The 21993-nt window shown below is 53.6% G+C and overlaps 1 protein-coding gene across 3 annotated transcripts in view; it reads left to right on the forward strand.

The window, feature by feature from the left end:
- Window positions 1-8825: 8825 nt before the first annotated feature.
- Window positions 8826-21993, forward strand: part of DAB2IP (DAB2 interacting protein) — an 80222-nt gene continuing 67054 nt past the window's right edge. For 2 of the 3 annotated variants that reach the window (XM_087943943.1, XM_087943944.1), the window contains exon 1: window positions 21028-21359. In XM_087943943.1, the coding sequence (XP_087800069.1) occupies window positions 21239-21359 (121 nt within the window). In that variant the 5' untranslated portion in view covers window positions 21028-21238. Of the gene's footprint in view, window positions 8980-21027; window positions 21360-21993 lie in introns of those variants that run through there. The other variant, XM_087943952.1, reaches the window with a different exon arrangement.

The raw sequence follows: 21993 nt of genomic DNA on the forward strand, positions 1-21993 counted from the left end.
ACCTGGGAAGCTCGCAGCTCTGGTGGAAGGGAGGAGGAAACGCCAAACTCTCTTGCAAGTTGCAAATCAAACAAACAGAACTGACACACCAGAAGGGACTCGGTGTCTTCTCCTCCCTTCTAAGATGACAAAGGCACTTTATTTTAAGCAGGAACCTCTCCCAGCCTAACCTGAAACGGCTGCAGGTGGGGAAATCAAGCCACAATCCTGCTATGTTTTCTTTCCCCTGCTTCCCTAATGTCTAAGGTCATTGCTGTGTTTTTATGCTGACGGGGCAATGAACTTCCATGGATGGGAGCAGTGTATCCCCGGCCTCTCTGCTCTAGGCACACCTGGGCAAGGCTAGTGGGAATGCAGCGTGGTAACAGAGACCAAATCGTCCTTGAAACTTGGCCCATCTTCCTCTCAAACTCCAGGAGGGAAAAACAACCCAGACGTCTCCTTTCCAATGATGGGCACGAGAAGAACGGTGTTGTTCCAGCTGTTTAACCTGTCCTCCAGTTTACAGTGGCTTTCAATGCAGGTGGTCCACTTTTCCTCCCCAAACCTCCCCAAGGGTGGGCTCCACTTACCTTTGGTCTCTGAGGTACCTTTCCTGGCTCTCGGGAGAGACGGTGGCTGTGCCGGACGGCTGCATTGGGCAGCTGACCAAAACGGCAAACCACAGGCAAGGAAAGAGGACCTTTGCTTCCTGCTAAAATAGCCGGCAGACGGAGGCAGCCACTTCCTCCCCGTGGAAACCACAAGACCCACTTGTGACAGAACAGGGGACCTGTGGGAAGGTCTGCTTGGTGCATGGGCCGCATGTGTGTGTGGAAGAGAAAAAGGGCAAGAAAGAAAGAAAGAAAAAGGAAAAAAAATGGAAAGGAAAGGAAGGGAGGGAGGGAGGAGAAGGGAGTTTCTCTCTACTTTTCCCTGTGACAAACCATTTTCCCCAGATCCTTGAGGTCTTTATTTGGCCCCAGTGGTCAAAGGGAGCAAGCAGGCCTGACACTGCCAAACCTTTTGACCGGAGAGCGAAGTTGGTGGGTTTTTGCGCCTGAGTTTTCAGGCTGCCCTTTAAGTCAGCCCTGCAACGAGGGCCTTTGCCAGGCTCCTGGGCCCCTTTCCCAAAGAGCGGAGGGTCTTGGGCGGAGGGTCTTGCCTCTGACACCCTCCTGCTCTTCTTGCCTTCCACAAAAATAAAAAGAGTCCCAGGAGGGAGGGAAGAGCTGGGCCCGGGAACATCTCAGAGCTGCTCAGCAAGAAGCAGCCCTCCAAGAGAAGTGGCTGAAAAAGAGTATTATAAGATTTGGAATTTATTTTATGAATGATTAGACGGAAGAATAAGGAACTGGAATATGTGGCAATAGCAATAACATACCGATTGATTTTGAATGTATAAGAGAGTGAAAATAACTTAGTAAGGATGGTGTGTGTGTGTGTGTGTGTGTGTGTGTATTTTATATATATATATATATATATATGTTTTCTTAAGTTTTGCGGTACTTACATGTATGGTGTTCGGCTTGGTTCGGTATTTTCCCGTCATTGTAGTTCTTTTAAAGTTGTAGCAACGTTTCAGCAGAATCTCATCTGCCATCATCAGGCTTCTGTATTGTGTCCGTCTGTGAGTCAGACTTTTACAGTAGTTTCAGATTAAAAGAGACCCTTGAAATCATCAAAAATAAATACCAACCAGCTAAACACCTCATGGAACTAACAGAACACTGCTTAACCAACACATATTTCATATACAAAGGACAAAGATACAAACAAATAGAAGGAGCTCCCATGGGATCACCACTGTCACCTGTCATTGCAAACCTGTTCATGGAAGAATTCGAATCCAGAGCCCTGGCCAATGCCACCCTCAAACCCAAACTATGGTTAAGATACATCGATGACACATTCGTGATTTGGCCCCATGGACAAGAAAACCTAAACAATTTCCTAACACACCTAAACAGCGCACCCCAAAATCAAGTTCACCATGGAAACAGAAACAAACAAACAACTACCATTCCTAGATGTACTAATCTACAAAAAACAGATGGCACACTAGGACACACCATATACCAGAAGAAAACCCACACCAACCGCTACCTCAATGCCCAATCCCACCACCACCCAGCACAGATAAACTCCGTGGCTAAAACACTAATTACCAGAACCAAACGCCTGGCAGACAAGACACACATTAAGGCTGAACTATGCACCCTGACTAAAGTACTGACAGCCAACAGCTTCCACAAAAGCAAAATCACCAGCTTGATCCACAAAAACACTGAAACATAATAGAGACCCAGAAGATGAACAGACCTATGGAACAGCTGTCCTGCCCTACATAAGAGGTACTACAGACAAAATTAGTAAGGTACTACACAGACATCACATCAGGACTGCCTTCAAAACAGACAGAAAAATAGCAGCCATCCTTAGCAACCCCAAAGATAAAATTGACCTGGAAAACCAAGGCATATACGAAGTCCCCTGTGCATCATGCCCGGCCACATACATTGGACAGACCAATAGAAGAATAAGCACCCGCCTGGATGAACACAAAAATGCAGTCAAAAAGCTGGAACACACTTCCTCACTAGTCCAACACATGGAAGCCACAGGTCATAGCATCAACTTCAATGGCACCAAAACCCTGGCCACTATAGAAAACCCTAATCACAGAATCATCAGAGAAGCCATAGAGATTGAAAAAGACCAGAAAGCATGAACAGAAGAGATGATTCCACCAGGCTGTCAATCATTTGGAAGCCTGCACTCACAAACAAAAAATCTCCACACCACAAGCCAGGCAAACACCTGGGCACAAACAGATCCCCCTGATACCTCCAGCTCAAACACACCCCAACCAGGCACCCAGATGAAACCCAGCTTCCTAACTAATGATAGCCGTCCATTTACCCGAAGCCAAGCTGCACTAAAGGCCTCCATTAAAGCAACACAATGCTGCCAGCCAATCAAGATACAAAAAGAGCCAAAAAACAGACAGAAGATATTAGAGACACCAATCAAGCAGAACACAGCAAACTCCGAGACCAATAAACACAGACCAAGACTCCCAACCAATCAGGATGAAGAAAAACCATTCTGGCACAGCAATAGGCTGCCCCAAATTCAAATCTGAAACTACTGTAAAAGTCTGACTCACAGACGGACACAATACAGAAGCCTGATGATGGCAGATGAGATTCTGCTGAAACGTTGCTTTCGCGGGTACTTACATGTATGGTATTCAGCTTTGTTCGGGTATTTTCCTGAAATACGGGTATTGGTTGGGAGTCTTGGTCTGTGTTTATTGGTCCTGGAGTTTGCTGTGTTCTGCTTGATTGGTGTTTCTAATATATTCTGTCTGTTTTGTGGCTTTTTTTGTCTTGGTTGACTGGCAACATTGTGTTTCCTGTATTGGAGGCTTTTAGTGCGGCTTGGCTCCGAGTAAACGGACGGCTATCATTTATTAGGAAGCTAGGTTTCATCTGGGTGGCTGGTTGGGGTGTGATTGAGCTGGAGGTATCAGTGGGGATCTGTTTGTGCCCAGGTGTTTGCCTGGCTTGTGGTGTGGAGATTTTTTTTTGTTTGTGAGTGCAGGCTTCCAGATAATTGACAGTCTGGTGGCATCATCTCTTCTATTCATGCTTTCAGGTCTTTTTTCAATCTCTGTGGCTTCTCTGATAATTCTGTAGCTGAGGTTTTCTGTAGTGGGGTTTTCTAAACTTAGCATAATTAGAAACATGCTGGCGGGGGGGCCTCTTCTGCCCAGTTTCTTCCCCATCAGGAATTGCCTGTCCTTCAGGTCTCTTGGACAAGGCTTCCTTTCACCTGCAACCAACAAGTATAATCTAGGAAGAGAAGGGGTCCCAGGGGAGCTGGCCAGGCCAGGATCTTCCTGGGTTTATTAGTATTTCGGGGGTGCCTCAAGATCAGGTCAACCTGACATGGAGGACTCTGTCCCTCTGGCTGCTTTGATCCAGACCCAGCATTTCTTTAGAGCGGGCCATGGGGGATATGGGGGTGGCCGGAAGACGCCCCCGTAAGCTGGGCCCGTGAGGCGTGGAGCCTCCATGTTCTGAAGCAGCCCAACTGAGAGCGCCCGGCTCTGGGCAAGGACAACGCAGGCATGAGAGATTTCGGGAGGCATCTGATCGGCAGCAGGTTACTGGAGTGGCTCAGGGGCAGGAATGGCCTTCGAGCCCCCTGATAAGGAAGAGGCTGCCCACTTGTAGGGTTGCTATCCAGGCCCCTGGAATGGGCAGAGATGGGCTGCCCTTGGGCCTAACCCGGGGCTTCCCCTCTCCTCTCGTGGTTCCCGGCCATCCCTCTCCAGAGCGTAGCCCTGTCCAGCTCTCCACGCCCTTCACATCCCATCCTGCTTACCTGAGTGCCAAGGTGAACCAGCCCTCCCGCTTAACAGAAACCCATTGTCCCTGCTCCCGGCATTCTTGCCCGCCACCTTCCGAGTGTCTCCAAAGCCCTTAACAATTGCCCGAGGGGAAAAAAACCTGGCGTGAAACTGAGACGCGGGCACGTCCAGACCTTTTGCCAACACAGTTGTTTTGTTTTCGTAGCTCATATTTGGACAGGCGGCAAAACTTCGAAAGGTCAGGGCGGCAGCTCTTGTTGGGGCGTCATCGCGAGATGGCGGGAGGGCTTGCTGGCACTTGTCTCAGGGAACCCGAACTTCTGTCGTTGGCCAATGTGCTCCACCAGCCATAGTTGGGCGCCATGCCCAACCCAGTTGTTTACAGATCGGGCGTGAATACGTTCTCACCTCTTGCTTGGCTTCTGGGGGCCTCGGCCTGCCCTCCCCCTTCTGAGGCCGGAGCCTCAGCGTCCCTCCCTTTCACTAGCCGATGGGCAAGGACCGTCTCCTTCCCTGCTACGGCCACAAACGAGAGGGAGGGGGGTCTCCTCGTCCGGAGAGAGACTGGGCTGTCCACATGTAGGTCATCCTTGGCAGGGAATGAAGGGCTCTGCTGTTGTTCCTGGCACCACCAACCCATGCCCCCCCCGTCCTGCCCCAAGGATCCAAGTGGATCATTTTGAGAGGTTCTCCGTCGCGAAAGAAAACCCCAGATGGTCGAACTCTCCGCTTGCTTGAACTGCTGCATTTCAGGGACGGCCGTTGTTTAAATGAAAGCCAAAAACCCAGTGGGGCTTTTTTTGGGGTGGGTGGGGGAGAGGAGAGAGAGTCAAAAAAAAAACAAAAAAAAAATTTTGGTTTTTTTTTTGGTTATGTGAATTGATTAAAAAAATATTTATATTATTTTATTTTTTTATATAATAAAAATATTTATTATTAAAATAAAAAAAAAAAAGGCAAAAAAAATGAAAAAACAATGTATACCAACTTAAATTTAATTGGGGAATTAAATCTAAGGAGGGGGGGGGGGGGGTTGGTTTCTTCCCTCTTTTTTTTATTTTTTTCTTACACCCAAAAACTTAAATTTTATCTGTTTATTTCCTATTTTCCTCTCCTTTCCTTCGGGGGGGGGGGGGGGGGGGGGGGCGCCTACACCCACCTCCCTTCTTTTTTTTTTTTTTTTTTTTTTTTTTTTTTTTTTTTATTATTTCTCCTTTTCTTTTTTTCACTATTTTTTTTTTTTTTTTTTTTTATTTTTAAAAAATTGTCAAAAAAAAAAAAAAAAAAAAAAAAAAAAAAAAACAATTCCCCTTCAGCTGCACCCCCTAGTGGTCAGTGGAAAAGCAGACTTCTCCCCAACTTGGCTTTCTTTATTGTTTGCCGTGGTGACTAAGCCCCTTCCTTGTTTTAAGGTCGATGTTTGCACAATGTTGCACTCAGGGAAATGCAAGAAGGAGAAGACGGGGACCCGTGGGTTTGTCCGGCCGGCGTGTCTGAATGGAAACCAAGTCTTAACATGCAGCTTCCCTTCCCGTCTTTAACCAGATGCTTGTCAGTGCCAGCAGAGGGCGCTCAGACCCCTTTCATGGATGGATGCAAGCCATCCCAAACTCACCTTAGAGAGAGAGAGAGAGAGAGAGAGAGAGAGAGAGGTAGTCTATCTTGGGAAGCCCGGGACCGACACACCACTTCCACAGGGGCAGAGCTGGGACTTCCAAGGTGGAAAATGTGGCTCCTGCTCTCCAGGGGTGAAAAGGTGGGCCATCATCTGAGAGGATTTTCGGGTCAGCAGCAGCAGGAGGGGCCCTGCAGAGTGCCCAGGCTGGGGTGTCTTTGGCTGCCCTCCACCCAGCCCCCTTTCCTGCCCCCCCCCTCTGCTGCTGCCTCGCTTCCCTGGCTCTGGCCGGTGGGCCTGCCCTCCACGCTCCTTCTCGGGGGAAGGGTGTGTGTGCGCGTGCTGCTGAACGTGACTCTGTGAGGCTCCCCCTGCCACCAACCCAGAACCGGCTTTTCCTGCATCCTGAGACAGGCCGGCCAAGGGACAAAGCCCGGATTGTGCCCAATGATGGGCACAGCAGCCTCGGGCAGGCAGCGGAGGGAGGGGGCCATGGGGGGTTTGGGCAAATGCCAGCATGGGAAACCACTTCCTCCTCCCTCTCTCCTCCTCCTCCTCCCTCCTCCCCTTTCCCTCCTCCCTCCTGCCCCCTCCTCCTCCCCCCTAAGCCACCTCTTCGTCTGCCCCACTGCTCCTTTATCTCACTTGCTGACGGAGGTGGGCAGAGCTGCCAAACGTTAGGCAAGGTCGCCTTATTTCCCCGTAACCCTCCGGGGCGAGCCAAACTCTTCCCACACAGCCGCATTGCTAAGCAACCTGTGCACGGAGGGCTTTGCCTCCTGCAAGAGCGGATGGCCTTGGGGGGGTGGGGTGGGGGGGCCTAGATGCCCCTCCCCTTCCCCCTTCAGAACCCTCCACGGCTCGTGGGGGAGGCCGTGAGGAAGAAGGGGACACCGGCACCCCTGCCCTGACCTGGGCCACCCCCCCCCCCCATCGCAGCCACAGACCCCAGAGAGAGAGGAGGAGAAGGAGGAGGAGGAGGAGGAGGTAGAGAAAGAGGGGCCTGCTTCTTAAGGGGGCAACTCTCACGCCTTGACAGAGAGGGGGCTTCGGGGAGACATTCATGGGGCCAACCGGGAACATCGGGGACATCGAAGGGGGGTAGACCGGGCCGTGGCAGGCGGGGGGGGGACTGTGCCAACTGGGCAGAGGCTGAACCTCCAGGGAGGCCTGGGTTTGCTGCTGGGCCAGCTGGGAGGTGTTTGAGCCCCAGGCCAGTGGCCGAGGGCCTTCCCTGCCCTTCCCGGGGCTCAAGAAGCATCTCTGCAGCCTCCGAGAGTTCATTTCCTTTCCTGCTTCTAACGGCTTCCTCTGCACACACACACACACCCCCCAGCAGGCCATCGCTGCCACCGGAGCCAAAGACACGGCTATTTGATCTCATTTGGGCCGCCTGATTGACCTCCACTCTCTTTTCTCCGCTCCTGTACGGGGGGGCGGGGAGGCAGGAGCTCCCTCATCCCGCCAGGCATCCGGAGCCGTTAGAAAGCTGGGCACCAGCGCCCGCCCACCGAGGTAGACTGCTCTGAAACGGGAAGTGCCGTGCCAGCTCCGGGAACGCCAGAAGGGCTCGCTGTCTTTCAAAGGAGGAGAACGCCCAGACCCGCCTTCCTCGGAAGATGGGCTTGCAGCTTCTCGGCCTTGTTAAGAAAGGGTTGGTCACCTAGACCGGGGTTTAGCTGGTTGGGTTTAGCTGGGTTTAGCCAGCTTTGCTGGCTGAGGTACTCTGGGAGTTGAAGTCCACAAGTCTTAAAGTTGCCAAGGTTGGAGACCCCTGACCTAGACTCTCATCTGCAGAGCCTGGGCCGAGCCTTGTCCAGCAAACCCCTCTTCGTGCCAATCGTGGCTTAATGGGAAGCCGGCTTGTGTGGGATTGGCCTTTGACAGAAACAGCCGCTTGTTTACAGCTTTGTGGAATATCCGGTCAGCGGAGAGCAGAGAGAGCCGAGCCAAGTCTCCATTTCCAGTTCTTCTCCCAAACCCCCCAAACTGGGCCACGTGGCTGCCCTCCCCTGAGTGACCTCGATCTGTGCAAGGCAGACCTTCCGCTGTCCCTCTGTGAAGCTGGACTCTCCACCAGGGCACAGAGAGCCCAGAGGCCGGCTTCTTCCTCCATCTCTCCCGAAGAGGTGGGATGGAGCTAGCGGGGGCCTCCGGAGCCATTCGGGCCCACGTTGCCGCCCGGTTGCCAAGAGCAGGCAGCAACGTGCGCAGCTCTTGGCAAGGGCTGGGCAGCTCTGAAGCCCACGCCGACACCGCCGGTAGCAGCAGCAGCAGCGGCAGCAGCAACAGCCGCCACAACGCAGCTCACTAAAGGAACCCAAGCCGGAGACGGAGCTGCAGGAAGGAGGCGCAGAGGGACGGCTGGGAAGGTATGGACAGCTCAGCTCCTTCCCGGCCTGGTGGAGGACAGATTCGCAGCTGGACGTTGGGCATTGCAGACCTTCTGAGCCAGAGGAGGAGGGGTCCGGCGTCCCGAGAGGCAGCAGAGGTCACTGGGGCTGTTCTTGGTGGAGGCCAAACCTTCCTTCGCTCACAGCGCCCTTCCTTGTAGCGCCTTGTGTGGTGCAAAGAAAGGGGCTTTAGAGACTGCCCTTGCCCCCCCTCCCTGCTTTGCCCTCCCCCTCTTCAGCCCTCCTGGGCAGCCCTGGAACTTTCTTTCCACCCCCTGGGAGGGAAGGGAAGGCTTGGCGCAGGGAGGGCCAGAGATGCCTCTCCGGCCTCAGGGCTGGACAAGGGCCAGCCGGACCCAAAGGTCAACCGTCCGATCCGGAGAGCTGCCTGGCTGTGCCATGCCAAGGAAGAGAGGCGTCCCCTTAGGGAGCTGGCCGGAGCTTGTGAATCAGGTGGATCGGCTGGCTGCTCCGAGGATCAGCACCGGAGAGGGGTCTGCATTGGCCTGCTGAGGGTCCCTACACCCTCCCCTCCACCCACCTCGGCCGGACAGCTGCGTTTCTAGAAGCCATGGAGCCGGATCACCCATCGGACCAAGAGGACGGTTCGCGGGGTAAGGGGCTCTGATCTAGGTGGGACCCACCCCTCTTTCGTGTTTTGGGGGTGGGGAACAAGCTGCTGAGCCCCCCCAGCCTGGGCTTTGCTCGGGGCTGGCTTGGAAAAGGATCCCGAGGGACAGGCCAAGCATTTTGGACTCCCAGGGTGCTTGGAGTTGGGGGCCTGGCCTGGGGGCCAGGTATCCCAGGGGCCAGGTTGAGTAACTCAGCCAAGGACTGATGCCGTTAACGTCCGGCACTAAAAGAGGCTTTTGCTTCTGCGGGGTTTGTTATGAGCAAGGACGTGGGCTTGTGAGGGCCCGACTGGGAGCTGTTCAGCAGGTAGAAAATATGCTGAGAACCTAGTGCAATCGTAAGGTTATAAATGGAAGGGTGGTCTTTCAAAAAATGCTCCCTTTCAGATGTCCTTCCTTCCTTCCCTCCCTCCTTCCTTCCTTCCCTCCCCTCCTTCCTTCCCTCCTTCCTTCTTTTCTTCCTTCCTTCCTCCTTCCTTCCTTCCTTCCTTCCCTCCTTCCTTCTTTTCTTCCTTCCCTCCTTCCTTCCTTCTTTCCTTTCTTCCCTCCCTCCCTCCCTTCTTTCCTTCCTTCCTTCCTTCCCTCCTTCCTTCCTTCCCTCCCTTCCCTCCTTCCTTCTTTTCTTCCTTCTTTTCTTCCTTCCTTCTCTCCTTCCTTCCTTCCCTCCCTCCTTCCTTCTTTTATTCCTTTCTTCTCTTCTTTCTTCCTTCCTTCCCTCCTTCCTTCTTTTTTCCTTCCTTCCCTCCTTCCTTCCTTCCTTCCCTCCTTCCTTCTTTTCTTCCTTTCTTCTCTTCTTCCTTCCTTCCTTCCCTCCTTCCTTCTTTTCTTCCTTCCCTCCCTCCTTCCTTCTTTTCTTCCTTCTTTTCTTCCTTCCTTCTTTCCTTTCTTCCCTCCCTCCCTTCCTCCCTTCTCCTCCCTCCCTCCCTCCCTCCCTCCCTTCCTGCCTTCCTTCCTTCCTTCCTTGGGACAAGAATCCTGGCTGGCATTGAAATTGCAAGAGAAGAAAGGGAGTCCTGGATTGGGAGCAGCTGACAGGGCCTTCTTTCCGACCCAAAGGGATTGGGAGGATTTGGAAAGAGGCCCGTAAGATTGTCCGGCTCCCACCCTCTATAAGTGTTGCTGTTGGGGTGGGGGGGAGTTTTCCTTTGGCCAAAGGCTTGTGCTGAAGCGGCTGCCGGGTCCCCGAATGTGCTCCAAGGCTCCTGCCAAAGGAGGAGGGCTGGCAAACCGGTGGGCCTCTTGAAGGAAGGAAGAGCCCCACGGCTGCAGGGGGGGAAATGGCGGTCGAGCTGGAGAACCGAGGGGAGATTGGCAAAGGAAGCTGCGTGTGGGAGGAAGGCAGGCAGGAGCTGTTGCCATCTCGGCTGAGAACCAAAAGGCTGGGGGAGAAAATGCCTTTTGCAGACCTGGCGCTCATTTGTACGTGGTCTTCCAGCCTTCTATTTTAGGCAGATCCATCTGGGCCCAGAAACTTGCGGTGTGTGTGTGTGTGTGTCTCTATGTGTGTGTGTGTGTGTGTGTGTGTGTGTAGAGAGAGAGAGATGCTGAAGCTGGCAGGCTGGATTTGCACGTCCCTCTTTAACTGGGGGGTGGGGGAGGCTGAATCCACCCCTTTGGTGCAAATCATGAGCTGAGTGTGCATAGCACAGCAAGCCATCCCAGGCCCCTAAGTGGGTGTGGGGGAATGTGTGGGGGGGGGAACCTTCCATGGGTCAAGGTGCATGGAGGGGTCATCCTGGGTATATGTGCCCAGCAGGATCCCATGCCAAGAACACAGCCGGCCCCTCGCTCCTCTTCGCCCTCAGCTGCCAGCTGGCTCTCCTCCTCCTGCCTATTTGGCATCGGGCTGCGTCCCATTTGGTTTCCCCAATGCCCCCTGTGAGCCCCCTCCCTCCTCCCTGACAGTCAAAAGCTTCTTGGAGAACGTCCCTGGGGGGTCTCTGTGGGCAGAAACGGGGCTGTCGGGGCTGTCGTATCTTGGAGACTTCCGGTTCTAACACTTGTAATTTCTTGGGGCATGTGAGGCGTCTCCTGCTTCCTCCTCCCCCTCCCGGTCTGCAGCCTGGCACAACTGCGGGCACCTTCCTTCCTTCTTTCCCTCCCTCCTCCTCTCCCCAAACAGCTGCCCTCCCCCCTCCCCAGTTTGTTTGATGGCAAGCGCAGCAGCACGAGCCCCCAGTGAAAACTCAGCTGCTGGCAACGCACGTGTTGTGTGAAAAGAAATGTGCAGCTGCTAAGGGCCCATGGATACATGGGTGCACACATACACACGCACACACACCGTGGCATGCAAACAGGCTCCTTTTAAAGAAGATTCTGCAGCATTGAGGCCCCCTGCATCTTTCAAAAGAGCCAGCAGAAGGAGTGGGCGACCTGCATATCCCCATTGCATGGCACGCATCTCCTTCCTCCCTGCCTCTCTCTGAGCTCCGCCTTTCCCTTTTTTTCTCCCCATTCTTATCTCCCCAACAAGAGTCTTAAGGGCCGTCTTTGTCCTTCTTCCATCCGATTTTGTCCTGTTTAGAAACATGTAAAGGTAGCCAGGCATTTGGTGGAAATATTCAGTCATCAATCTTTCTGGAAGGAAGGAAGGAAGGAAGGAAGGAAGGAAGGAAGGAAGGAAGGAAGGAAGGAAGGAAGGAAGGAAGGAAGGAAGGAGGAGGAGGGAGGGAGGGAGAGGGAGGGAGGGAGGGAGGGGAAGAAAGGGATGAAAGAAGGAAGGGGGGAGGAGGGAAGGAGGGAGGGAGGGAAAGAAGGAGGGAGGGAAGAAAGGGAGGAAGGAAGGAGGGAGAGAGGGGAGGGAAGGAAGGAAGGAGGGAGGGAGGGAAGGAAGGAAGGAAGGAAGAAAAGAAGGAAGGGAAGGAAGGAGGGAAGAAAGGGAGGGAGGGAGGAAGGAAAGAAGGAGGGAGGGAGGGAAGGAAGGAAAGAAGGAGGGAGGGAAGGAAGGAAGAAGGAAGGAAAGGAAGGAAGGAAGAAGGAGGGAGGGAGGGAGGGAAGGAAAGAAGGAAAGAAAGAAGGAGGGAGGGAAGGAAGGAAGGAAGAAAAGAAAGAAGGGAGGGAGGGAAGGGAGGAAATCCAGACAAGGGGGCCCTGGAGGGTCCGTGCTCATCATCCCCAGAGGCAGGGGTCTGGGTAGGGCCCCCTCCCTTGCTTCTCTGCCCCCTAACCTCATCTGCCTCCGCTGCAGCCGGCGTTCCTTTCCCTCACTTGGGGTTATCTGATCCGCGAGGACTGAGCCTCCCTCCCAGCCGATCTCTCCTCTGCTACGGAATTTCTCACCCCCTTCTGAGTCTTGAGCAGTGACCTTCCAGGCTAATCCGAGGAGAACTAAAGAGCTGCTGGGGGGAGGGGGGGTTGGGTTGAGCTGGACCCAAGCCCCCAACGTGGGCATGCAGAGGTCACCCTGGTCAGCCTGTTAGCCTTTGATGGGTAGGGGGCTTCGAGGTAGAGGAACAGGATGAGAGGGGTCCACTTTCCAGCTCCTCCTCTCTAGATTTCTGTCTTCCCGCGTTGGTCCCTGTCTCTTAAATTCTTACCCCGTTGCAAACTCCCTTGAAGCCCCAACTAGATCTGCATAGGATCACCACTGATCCAGTGGATTCACTGAGATAAGCTGTTATTATTATCTGCAGGTGACACGTCTCCAAGCTGAATGGCTAATTTTGCATCCTTTCCCCATTTGGGCAGGTAGCCCTATCACCTTGGGCGGAATCAAACCTGCACCTCCCAGGTGAAATTCAACCAACAGAGCAAACCCTGTTGCCATTTTTTTAAAAAAAAGTGGGGGGGGAGGTGTTTTCCATTGGAACTGGCCCCTGGGATGCAGTCGTGCCCCGCCAGTTCATTGAAGCCGATGGTTCCCTCACTTCATTCAGAATTAAATCAGAACCGTGCCTGATGTGCACAATTAAACTCATTGGGGGGCCGGGAGCTTTGACTTTGAAACCGCTTGAAAAGAAAACAGACCCTAGTTTCGTATTTTTAGTTCTGCACTCTATTAGAAACACTTAATGCATCTGCAAATAATAGCTTTTTCTTTCTTTCCTTTCTGTCTGACTTTCTGTCTGTCTGTCTTCCTTCCTTTCTTTTCTTTCTTTCCTGTCTTTCTTTCTATCTTTCTGTTTGTCTGTCTGTCTTCCTTCCTTCCTGTCTTTCTTTCTGTCTGTCTTCCTTCTTTTCTTTCTTTTCTTTCTTTCCTGTCTTTCTCTCTCTCTTTCTTTCTGTCTTCCTTCCTTCCTGTCTTTCTTTCTTTCTGTCTTTCTTTCTATCTGTCTTCCTTCTTTTCTTTCTTTCCTGTCTCTCTTTCTCTTTCTTTCTGTCTTCCTTCCTTCCTATCTTTCTTTCTATCTGTCTTCCTTCTTTTCTTTCTTTTCTTTCTTTCCTGTCTTTCTCTTTCTTTCTTTCTGTCTTCCTTCCTTCCTGTCTTTCTTTCTTTCTGTCTTTCTGTCTGTCTGTCTTCCTTTTCTTCCTTTCCTGTCTTTCTTTCTATCTGTCTGTCTTCCTTCCTTCCTTCCTTTCTTTCTTTCTTTCCTGTCTTTCTTTCTGTCTGTCTGTCTTCCTTCCTTCCTTTTCTTTCTTTCTTTCATGTCTGTCTTTCTTTCTATCTGTCTGTCTTTCTTCCTTCCTTTCTTTCTGTCCGTCTTTCTTCCTTCTTTCCTTCCTTCCTTTCTTTTATTTCCTGTCTTTCTTTCTGTCTTTCTGTCTGTCTGTCTTCCTTCCTTTCTTTTCTTCCTTTCTTTTCTTCCTCCCTCCCTCCCTCCCTCCCTCCCTCCCTTCCTTCCTTCCTTCCTTCCTTCCTTCCTTCCTTCCTTCCTTCCTTCCTTCCTTCCTTCCTTTCTCTTTCTTTCTCTCTTTCTTGGAATAATATTTCAGATATTGGCTGCGTCCTGGAAACACGCCTCTCTCCGTTGCTGTTAAGACAAAGAAATCTGTGAATGAACGAATGGGGGAGCCCGGGGGGAGGGGGGGAGAGGGCTGGCAGGTTGCCATTTCAAGATATTCCCATTTCTTCTGCCGCATAATTAATGCCATGTTTTATTAGCAATGAAAGCTGGGCTTGTTTTGCACAAATGCTCAAGCAGTAAAGTGTGACTCTGCAGACAGTGGGGGGGGGGGGCGGGAAACCCCGTGTGTAACATCACTTTTGCGATTTATCGCCTGCCAGAGTTGCTTATTCACTGTGTAAAACAAGTTTATTGGTGTTCGGCCAATGGCGGCCCGAAAGCCTTGGGGGGAAACGCAGACCCTCCCTCAGGCGGGCTTGCCAATAAACCTGCGGGAACAAATCTCATGCCCACCCACCAACATTTCTCTTCCCCCACCGGCTAAGAGCCAATCACCTTTCTGCCTCTTCCAAACTGCTTTCTTTGTGGAGCCTCCACATTCAGAGGCAGCCTACCTCCAGAAAGGTGCCTGGGGGCTCTTCAGAAAGGCAGAAACTGGTCTAGAATTCCTCAAACCGCTTTGTGATTGGACTCCGCATCCACCTAAGAGTCACATCTCTCTCTCTCTCTCTCTCTCTCTCTCTCTCTCTCTCTCTCTCTCTCTCTCTCTCTCTCTCTCTCTCTCTCTCTCTCTCGTCTTCTTCCTTTCCTTCCTCCTGTGGCCCTTTCTCCGCCCAGTGCCAGGGTCTTTCCGCCTTGCTGGGGCTTTGGGGGAGAGGAACAGCTGGACGAGAAGCCCCCTGAAATGGGGAGGGTCCCGTCTGGATGGGAGGCCAAGAGGCATCTGCTAACTGCTGAGCGTGGCCTTGTTAGACTTGATGGAGCCGTTCTTTCATTCTTTGCCTGGATTTTAATTTCCTTAATTAATTGCCTGAAGTTCGCGCTGTTTATTAAACACTTGGAAATTCCTGAGAGAGCAATCCCAGTGTGGAAAATAATCGGGCGAAACGGGGAGGGCGATTTTTTTCCTCCACACGGGGGCTCTGCTCTGGTCCCCATCTCCAGACCCCCTGGAGGGGAGGGGAGGGGGCTGATATTCCCTTGGACCTCCATCCCTCCACCCTGGGGCTGATGAGGAAGGAGGGATCGATCGCTCTTATCCCACCCATGCTTCACTTGGCCTGTTTTACATTTTGGCCTGTCAGACACCATTGAAGGCTTTCCGAACTTTGCCAGCACCCATTTTCTCCACACACACCCCCATCTCCCCCTCATCCTTTGCTGACTGGGTTCACTGGAGTGTGATGACCCGGAGTGGAGCGTAACACAAACGTAACAAAATCCAAAAATGTAAATAAATGTCCTTTAATGCTTCCAACTTGGCCCCCACTGTTCAATAATTCTCAGCTGGAGATAAAACGGACTCAAAAATAGTCTTCAAAAGAAAGCGATACAGTCCGAACTTAATGAGCAGATAGAGGTGAAATTAAAAACCCAAACAAACTACAGTGGTGAAATTTCCATAACGGAACAAGAGAAGTATTTACCAAATTCAAGGAGATAACAAGGCACAGTCTGTTGGAAGGATGCCAACCAAGGTAACTTCAGACCAAAATAAAACAAGCTTTGTTTCCAGCATTTGCCAGTACGCAGGTCCAAACTCTTATTCAGTTGTCACAGCTGCAGCCCATGAAGAGGATCAAGGCCCTCTCCTCCCCAGTAGACCACTTCTCTCCCTTATCCTCTCCTCTCTGCGTGCCCTAGGATGGAGAAGGGACTGGGTCCTTCTGGGTCCTCCTCTGACTGCCCAGCCGGCCTCTGCCCTTCCCCAGCCTCCTCCACAACCTCCGGAGCCACACTTCCACTCCCTGTCGGTTGTTCCTCCTCTCCCTCAGAGTCAGTCGTTACTGGGAATGGGATGTAGCTCTTTCCTTGTGGAAAAATAAGCCTTCTGCCACCAAAGTAGGTTTTCCTGAGGGGGGGTGGAAACCCTGGGGTTGGTGGAATCTAGAGATCTAGCGATCCTCGTTATACAGGTTAGCGCGAGGGAGCCTCCATGTTTAGAAGCAACGCATCACTCAGATAGCTTCTTGCGGGAGAGAGAATGGTGGGAAAAAAGAGATGAAGTTTATTTTATTTTATTGATTGGATTTGTCAATCAAGAATACAGGGAATTTGCTCCGTAGGTGTAAGCGTATGCGTGTGCCCACCCTCGCGTGCAAGGAAAACCAAAGGGACAAAAGGCAAGAAGTGCCCGGACCACAAAACAGGAAAGAGGGTCTTTAAACCAGGGAGGCAGAAGCTCCCCCTCCCTTCCCCAAGCCCCCCCATCTGCAATCCCCCTCTGCAACTCCAGCCCAGCTGGGAGACGATCTTAGAAGGGGGCATGCACTGCCCTTGGTGGTTGCAAGCAGGGCACCTGCCAGGAGGCTGAGTCGGAGCAGAGGGCATCGACCCTGAAGCAGGATGAAGCACCAGGATGTCAGGTGGTCCAGGACCCAGCCAGGTGGGGCCTGGGGTCTCCCCCCAGGAGGGTTCCGGGCGCAGCTATCCGATGGCTTGCTTCGGTTGGCAGAGGGGCCCCACTCCAGCATGCCTCCAGTCCTTCTGCTCACCTCCCTGCCAAGAGTGCAGAGGCCTCCTGGCACCATTGCGGAGGGAGGGGGGATGCTGCCTGAATCCCTGTCCCCCCCCCTTCCCCACCGGAGGACTGAGGGTCTGCACAGAGGGGCAGGCAGGCAGTGGATTCAGCCTGGGATTCCTCACAGGGCTTTTGCAGCTGTTCAGACGAGAATCCCTCCTTTTCCGTGCCAAAGGACAAAGCGTGGGTTGGCTGCTTCCCCACAGAGTTACGGGCTGGGGCAGTGGTGGGATTCAAATTTTTTTTTTACTACCGGTTCTGTGGGCGTGGCTTGGTGGGTGTGGCAGGGGAAGGATACTGTAAAATCTCCATTCCCACCCCCCCCCACTCCAGGGGAAGGATACTGTAGTGTAAACACTCCATTAACTTGCAGTAACCCTTCCTCCCACTCCTGGATACTGCAAAAAAACCTTCCCTCCCCAACCCACTAACCTGCTTTCCAGCTCCGTTCTCCTGTGCAGGGCAACCAAAGGAGACCCAGCCGATCGGCTGGGTCTCAACGGGAGGCAGAGAAGAGATGGGGACGGGGCCAGTCAGAGGTGGGATGTGTTGGTTCTCCAAACAACTCCAAATTTCTGCTACCCCGGTCAGAACCTGCTGAATACCACCTCTGGCCTGAGGGGCTCCAGCAGGAGCCTTGAGAGTCCTGGTTGGTCCAACCAGGATGGTGGTTTCCTCGTGTGCACCCAGTTGTTCCTCCAGAGGGCAGCAGAGGCAGCAGCCGTCTGGGCATCCAGTGGAGGGGAGGTGGGAGAATTTATTTTTCTGGCAGGGGGCCTCATTCCAAGGGAGAATAAATTATCCTCCCAAAGGGTCCTTCTGCTTTGGTGTGTTGACTTTGCCCATGGCAGAGTTTTTGCCTGAGTTCAGTCTTGCGGCCCCCGTTCTGTGGCTGATCTCCTCTGGCTGACCAGCTGCCTCTGAAGGGGTGGGGGCAGCCCTCGCAAGGCCCAGGTCCTCAGTGAGGAACATGCTGAATGAAGCATGCAGCTGCAACCCTCCGGGGCACGAACGCAGCAGCCAAGGAAGGGGGTGCCTTGGGCAGGTAACAACTCCCAGGGCTTGGGAAGGGAGAGCCCAGGTGCCCTCTGAACTCTCGAGCTCAAAATAAGCCAGCAAGGTAAAGGCATAAAATTAAATCTTAAAATAAGATTTGAATGGATAATAATTAAAAGATACAAAGGTGTTTACACTCCGGTCTAGTAACTACAGGGGGAAATTTGTTTTATGAGAAAAGAAAATATGAAATTGTAAACAGGACAGACAAAAGTATAAAAATATTGATTAGAAAGAGATTGAAAAATTAGAAAAAAAGATAGGTAATTGAACTTAGAAAGGAATGAGAGAATTAAAAAAATAAGGTTACAGAAAGCAAGGGAAGGGAAAAACTATTGAGAAAATGTGAAGAGAGTTATAAGATATGGATTAGAATACATAAGATGAATATGTAACTGAGTTTATGTCTGTATGGAGAAGTGATAATCCAGGATCGTGCTGTTCTCAAAAAAAGGATATTTTATTTGTATTGGTATGTTTTGTGAAAACCCAAATAAAACTCTTTTAAAAACAAATAATAAGCCAGCAAGGGTGCAAAAGAGTGAGACTGAAGACTTACCAAGGAGCCCCTTTGTAGAGGGGAGTGAAATTCTGCCCAGGGTATTATTATTTCAAGGGTTTATTTCAAAAATCTGGAAAAAGGGGTTGGGGGGGAAATGTTGGTAAAGAGAGACATCTGTTTTCACTCAGGGAAGCAGAAAGGAGGATTGTGCCCCAGTCCAGATGAGAAGTAGAGGATCTAGGCCCCTCACCCTTCTCCCTCCTCCTCCTCCTCTTCCTCCTCCTCCTCCTCCTCCTCCTCCTCTGTCTGGGCCAGTCCGCCATAACAAAACTTTCTTAAAGTGTTTCCTTTCGGAGTAGCAGCAGCCGGCCTCTGCCAGAAGACTAATTGCTCACAGATGAGGGGTGGTTTCCCCCCCCCCCTTTCTTTTATGGGATGCCAGATCAAAATGGGGCTGGGGGCAGTGGGGGCAGGTCTGTCGTGCGGTCTTTGGGTGGGGGGGAAGAAATGTTCACGCTGGAATATCTGTACCAGATGCTGCTTTTCCCAACGTTTAGAGCAGGGAGAATGTGGTTGGGGGGCAGAGGAGGATGAAGATGGAGGTGGAAGGGGTCTTGGGGGGGGCAGGTGGTTACAGAGAGCCAGTTTTAGGGAGGGGGGGCTGAAAGGAAGGCAAAGAGCTTTGGAAGCCCTTCAGCCTGTTGGTCTTCCATCTTGGACAGAGAGGGTTGTCAGGATCGGTCGAGTTTCAGCCCTGGAGTGAGCAGATTTCTCCCCGTTGGGGTACTTTGGGTTGACAGCCACAGACTCTGGATGGAGCTGAATGTCTTTGCCCACGTGGGGCAGAGTGGGGAGGGCCAAAGGTCTGTTTAGCCAGACCCTCTTCACCTGGGCAGAGACCCCCTCCAGGAGGCTGGCAGTCCAGGGACTTTGGGGGGGGTCTGGAGAGGATGCGGCCTCTGCTTGGAAAAATGAGAATTTGGAGCCAGACAGGGAGGGAAGGAGGGTTGCCCACCCACCCACCCTCCCTGTCTGGCTCCAATTCTCATTTTTCCAAGCTCGGGGCCACTTGTGCTCCCCCCCGTCTCTTTGCCCATTTCCACCCCTGAAATCCCGCTTAATGTTGCGCACTGCTTTCCAAGGGATGCCAGAGCAGATTCAGAAGTACCAGTCTTACAGAAGGGTACCTGATCCTCCATCAGCCCCCCCCCCTTTTTTAAAACTGGGGGCTGCCGTCCCAAGAGGCCGAGGGGGGCACGTGTTGGGGTGACAAGCTTGTGGATCCCTCAAAGCTTTCTGCCACAAATTCAAGGCACACCCAAGCTGTTGTGTGTATGTATGTGTGTGAGAGACAGACAGAGGGACAGAGAGATAGAGAGAGAGAGAGGAGAGAGAGAGAGAGAGAAAAGAGCAGAGAGAAGAGAGAGGAGAGAGAGAGAGAGAGAGAGAGAGAGAAGAGAGAGAGAGAAGGGGAGAGAGAGAGAGAGAGAGGGAGAGGAAGAGAGAGAAAAGAGGAGAGGGAGAGAGGGAGAGAGAGAGAGAGAGAGAGAGAAAGGGAGAGAGAGAGAGGGGAGAGGAAGAGAGAGAAAGAGAGGAGAGGAGAGAGGGAGAGAGGGAGGGAGGGAGAGGGAGAGATATGGGTGGAGAGGCAGGTTTTCAAATTTACCTTTTTGGGGGAACTTTAGAGGCAACAAGGGCTCCCCCTTTTTTTCCTTCTGCCCCACGAGGGTTTTTAGAGCAGCTGCCTCAAAGGGCTCCCCCAAACCTGAGCCCTACTTCGAGGGGGAAGCTGGGAAGGATCCGAGCCCTGCAAGACGAGGTGGACCTTACCCAGTCATCATCCTGGCTGGGGAGCCCTTCCTGGGGGGGGGCTGGAGAGGAGAGCTCTCCCCCCCAGAAAGAGACCACACTCCTTGTGCCCTGGGACGGGGAGAGAATATTATGGGCTGCTGCCTTAGGAGGAAGAGTTCTTCCCATCAGCCACAGCTGCAGTTCAGGAGGCTGAAGTTTCTTGAAGGAACTTTTTGGGGGGGGCAGGGGGGCTGAGACCCTTTCCATGTCGGGTGCCAGCAGCTGGGGCTCCCTGGCCAGGCCCTCCCGCTCCCTGGGCAGCTGCTTCCGCCCAGCTCAGCCTCCTCCCTGGCTGCCAGCCAGGGGCCCAGCCACCAGCCAGGACGGATGGCTTGACCTGGATGCAGCCAACCGGCTCCCCAGCCTTTCAAGAAAGTTGCTCGGGATTCTTTTAGGGGCAGCTCAAAAACCCGGCATGGAGTGCCCAGAGAGGGAGGCTGGGCGATGCCAGGGCCCAAGCAGCATCTGCTGCTGCTGCTGCAGAAAGGTTTCCTCCTCCTAGGCCAGCCCAGGAGCTGTGAATCGAGCCTCCATGTTCAGAAGCAGCCTACCTTAGTAAGGAAAAAAAAGGAAAACAGAGCGCTGTCCTTTTGCGCCCTTCCTGTGGGCTCCTCCAGGCACCCAGCTTGACCAGCCTGGTCCAGCAAAAAGCCTTGCTGTGTCTTTGGCAGCCTCCCTCCCTGCTCTCTCGCGCCCTATTTGGGGGGAGGGGGGAAGAAAGTGACTTGAGGAATAAAAGGTGGGGCTCAGAGGCCGGGAAGGCTGGCAGGAAACGTGCCCGCAGGTTGCAACAGGGGCATTCCAGGTTTGGCTAGGAAAGAGGGGGCTTTGGACGGAGCAAGGCTGGCCCTTTTGGGCGGAGCAGCGGGGATGATGGTGGTGAGGCGCCCTTCCCCGCGCCCCGGGATCAACGGAGGGGTGTTGGCAAGGAGGATGGGGGGCAGAGGCTGCCTTCCCCAGCGCCCTTCAGCCGAGGCCAGAATCCAGACCGGGCCTTCCTTCCTTCCTCCCACACACACACCCCCCACCCCTCCCCAACCTTTCCAAACCTCCTTCCTTTCCCAGTTCCTCAAATGCTGCCTTTCCCGGGGCGGGACAGGGAGGGGCGGAGAAGGCACCGGGCTTTTCTCCTCCGCAGCTCCCTTCATGGCTGGACTGAGGGCGGCGGCGGCGCTTCGGGGACTCCCGGACCCCTCCCGTGGCTTCGGGACCCCCATCCGCGGGGCTGGCCCGTCTGCGCCCTCCTGAGACCCTCCGAGCGGGGGGAAAGCGGGGTGCGCGCGTGTGTGTGTGTGGGTGAAGGAGGAGATGTCGATGAACGGCCGGAAAAGTGGCGGAAGACCCTCGTACTATTACCGGCTGCTCCGCAGGTCGCGGCTGCAGAGGCAGAGGAGCCGTTCGCGGAGTCGCACCAGGGCTTTCCACCGGGGTAAGGCTCCCCCCTTCTCCCGGGGATCCGGGGCTCTGGCGTTGGAAGCGGGTCCCGGACCGAAGTTGGAAGCGTCCGGGGCAACTTTGGCAGCCAGGCGGGGTTCCGAAGCGGCGGCGGCGGGAAGCCAAGCGGACCTTCCTTCCTTGCAGGGTCCCGAAAACGGGGGTCGGAGGGCAGCCGCGCTGGGAGGGAGCCAGGCGGGCGGGCGTCCCTTGCGCAGAGGGCAGCGCCGGGCAGAGCCTGGCCCCGGCGTTATTCCGGGTGACCGGAGCTCTTCAGCCCGTGGCGGGAGCGGCCGCGGAGGGCTTCAGTTGGCGGCCGGCGCTTCCTCGGCGAGGCTGGGCGCCTTCTTGGGGCCCGGGCAGACCCCGCTTGCTAAGGAAAAGCTACCCCCCCGCCCTGACTTGAGGCGCCTTTGAAGAGGGGGCGATGCCCAGGTGAGGGGGCGCTGGTCCTCCGGCCCCGGGTCAAGGCGGATCATTGAGGGGGGAGGGGGACCGGGGAGGGGGAGGACTCGGACTTGGGAGCAAGGTGGCGTTTCTCTGCACCTGCCTGAATCCAAGAGCAGCAAGAGGGAGGGGCTTTATTTCCCTCTGGAGGTTTGGCCCTTGGGGGGTTTGTAGCTGGTGAG

Source organism: Notechis scutatus, chromosome 15, assembly GCF_049901735.1.
Source record: "Notechis scutatus isolate UNSWTSFEM ecotype Mainland chromosome 15, rNotScu1.2, whole genome shotgun sequence".
NCBI classification, from domain to species: domain Eukaryota; kingdom Metazoa; phylum Chordata; class Lepidosauria; order Squamata; family Elapidae; genus Notechis; species Notechis scutatus.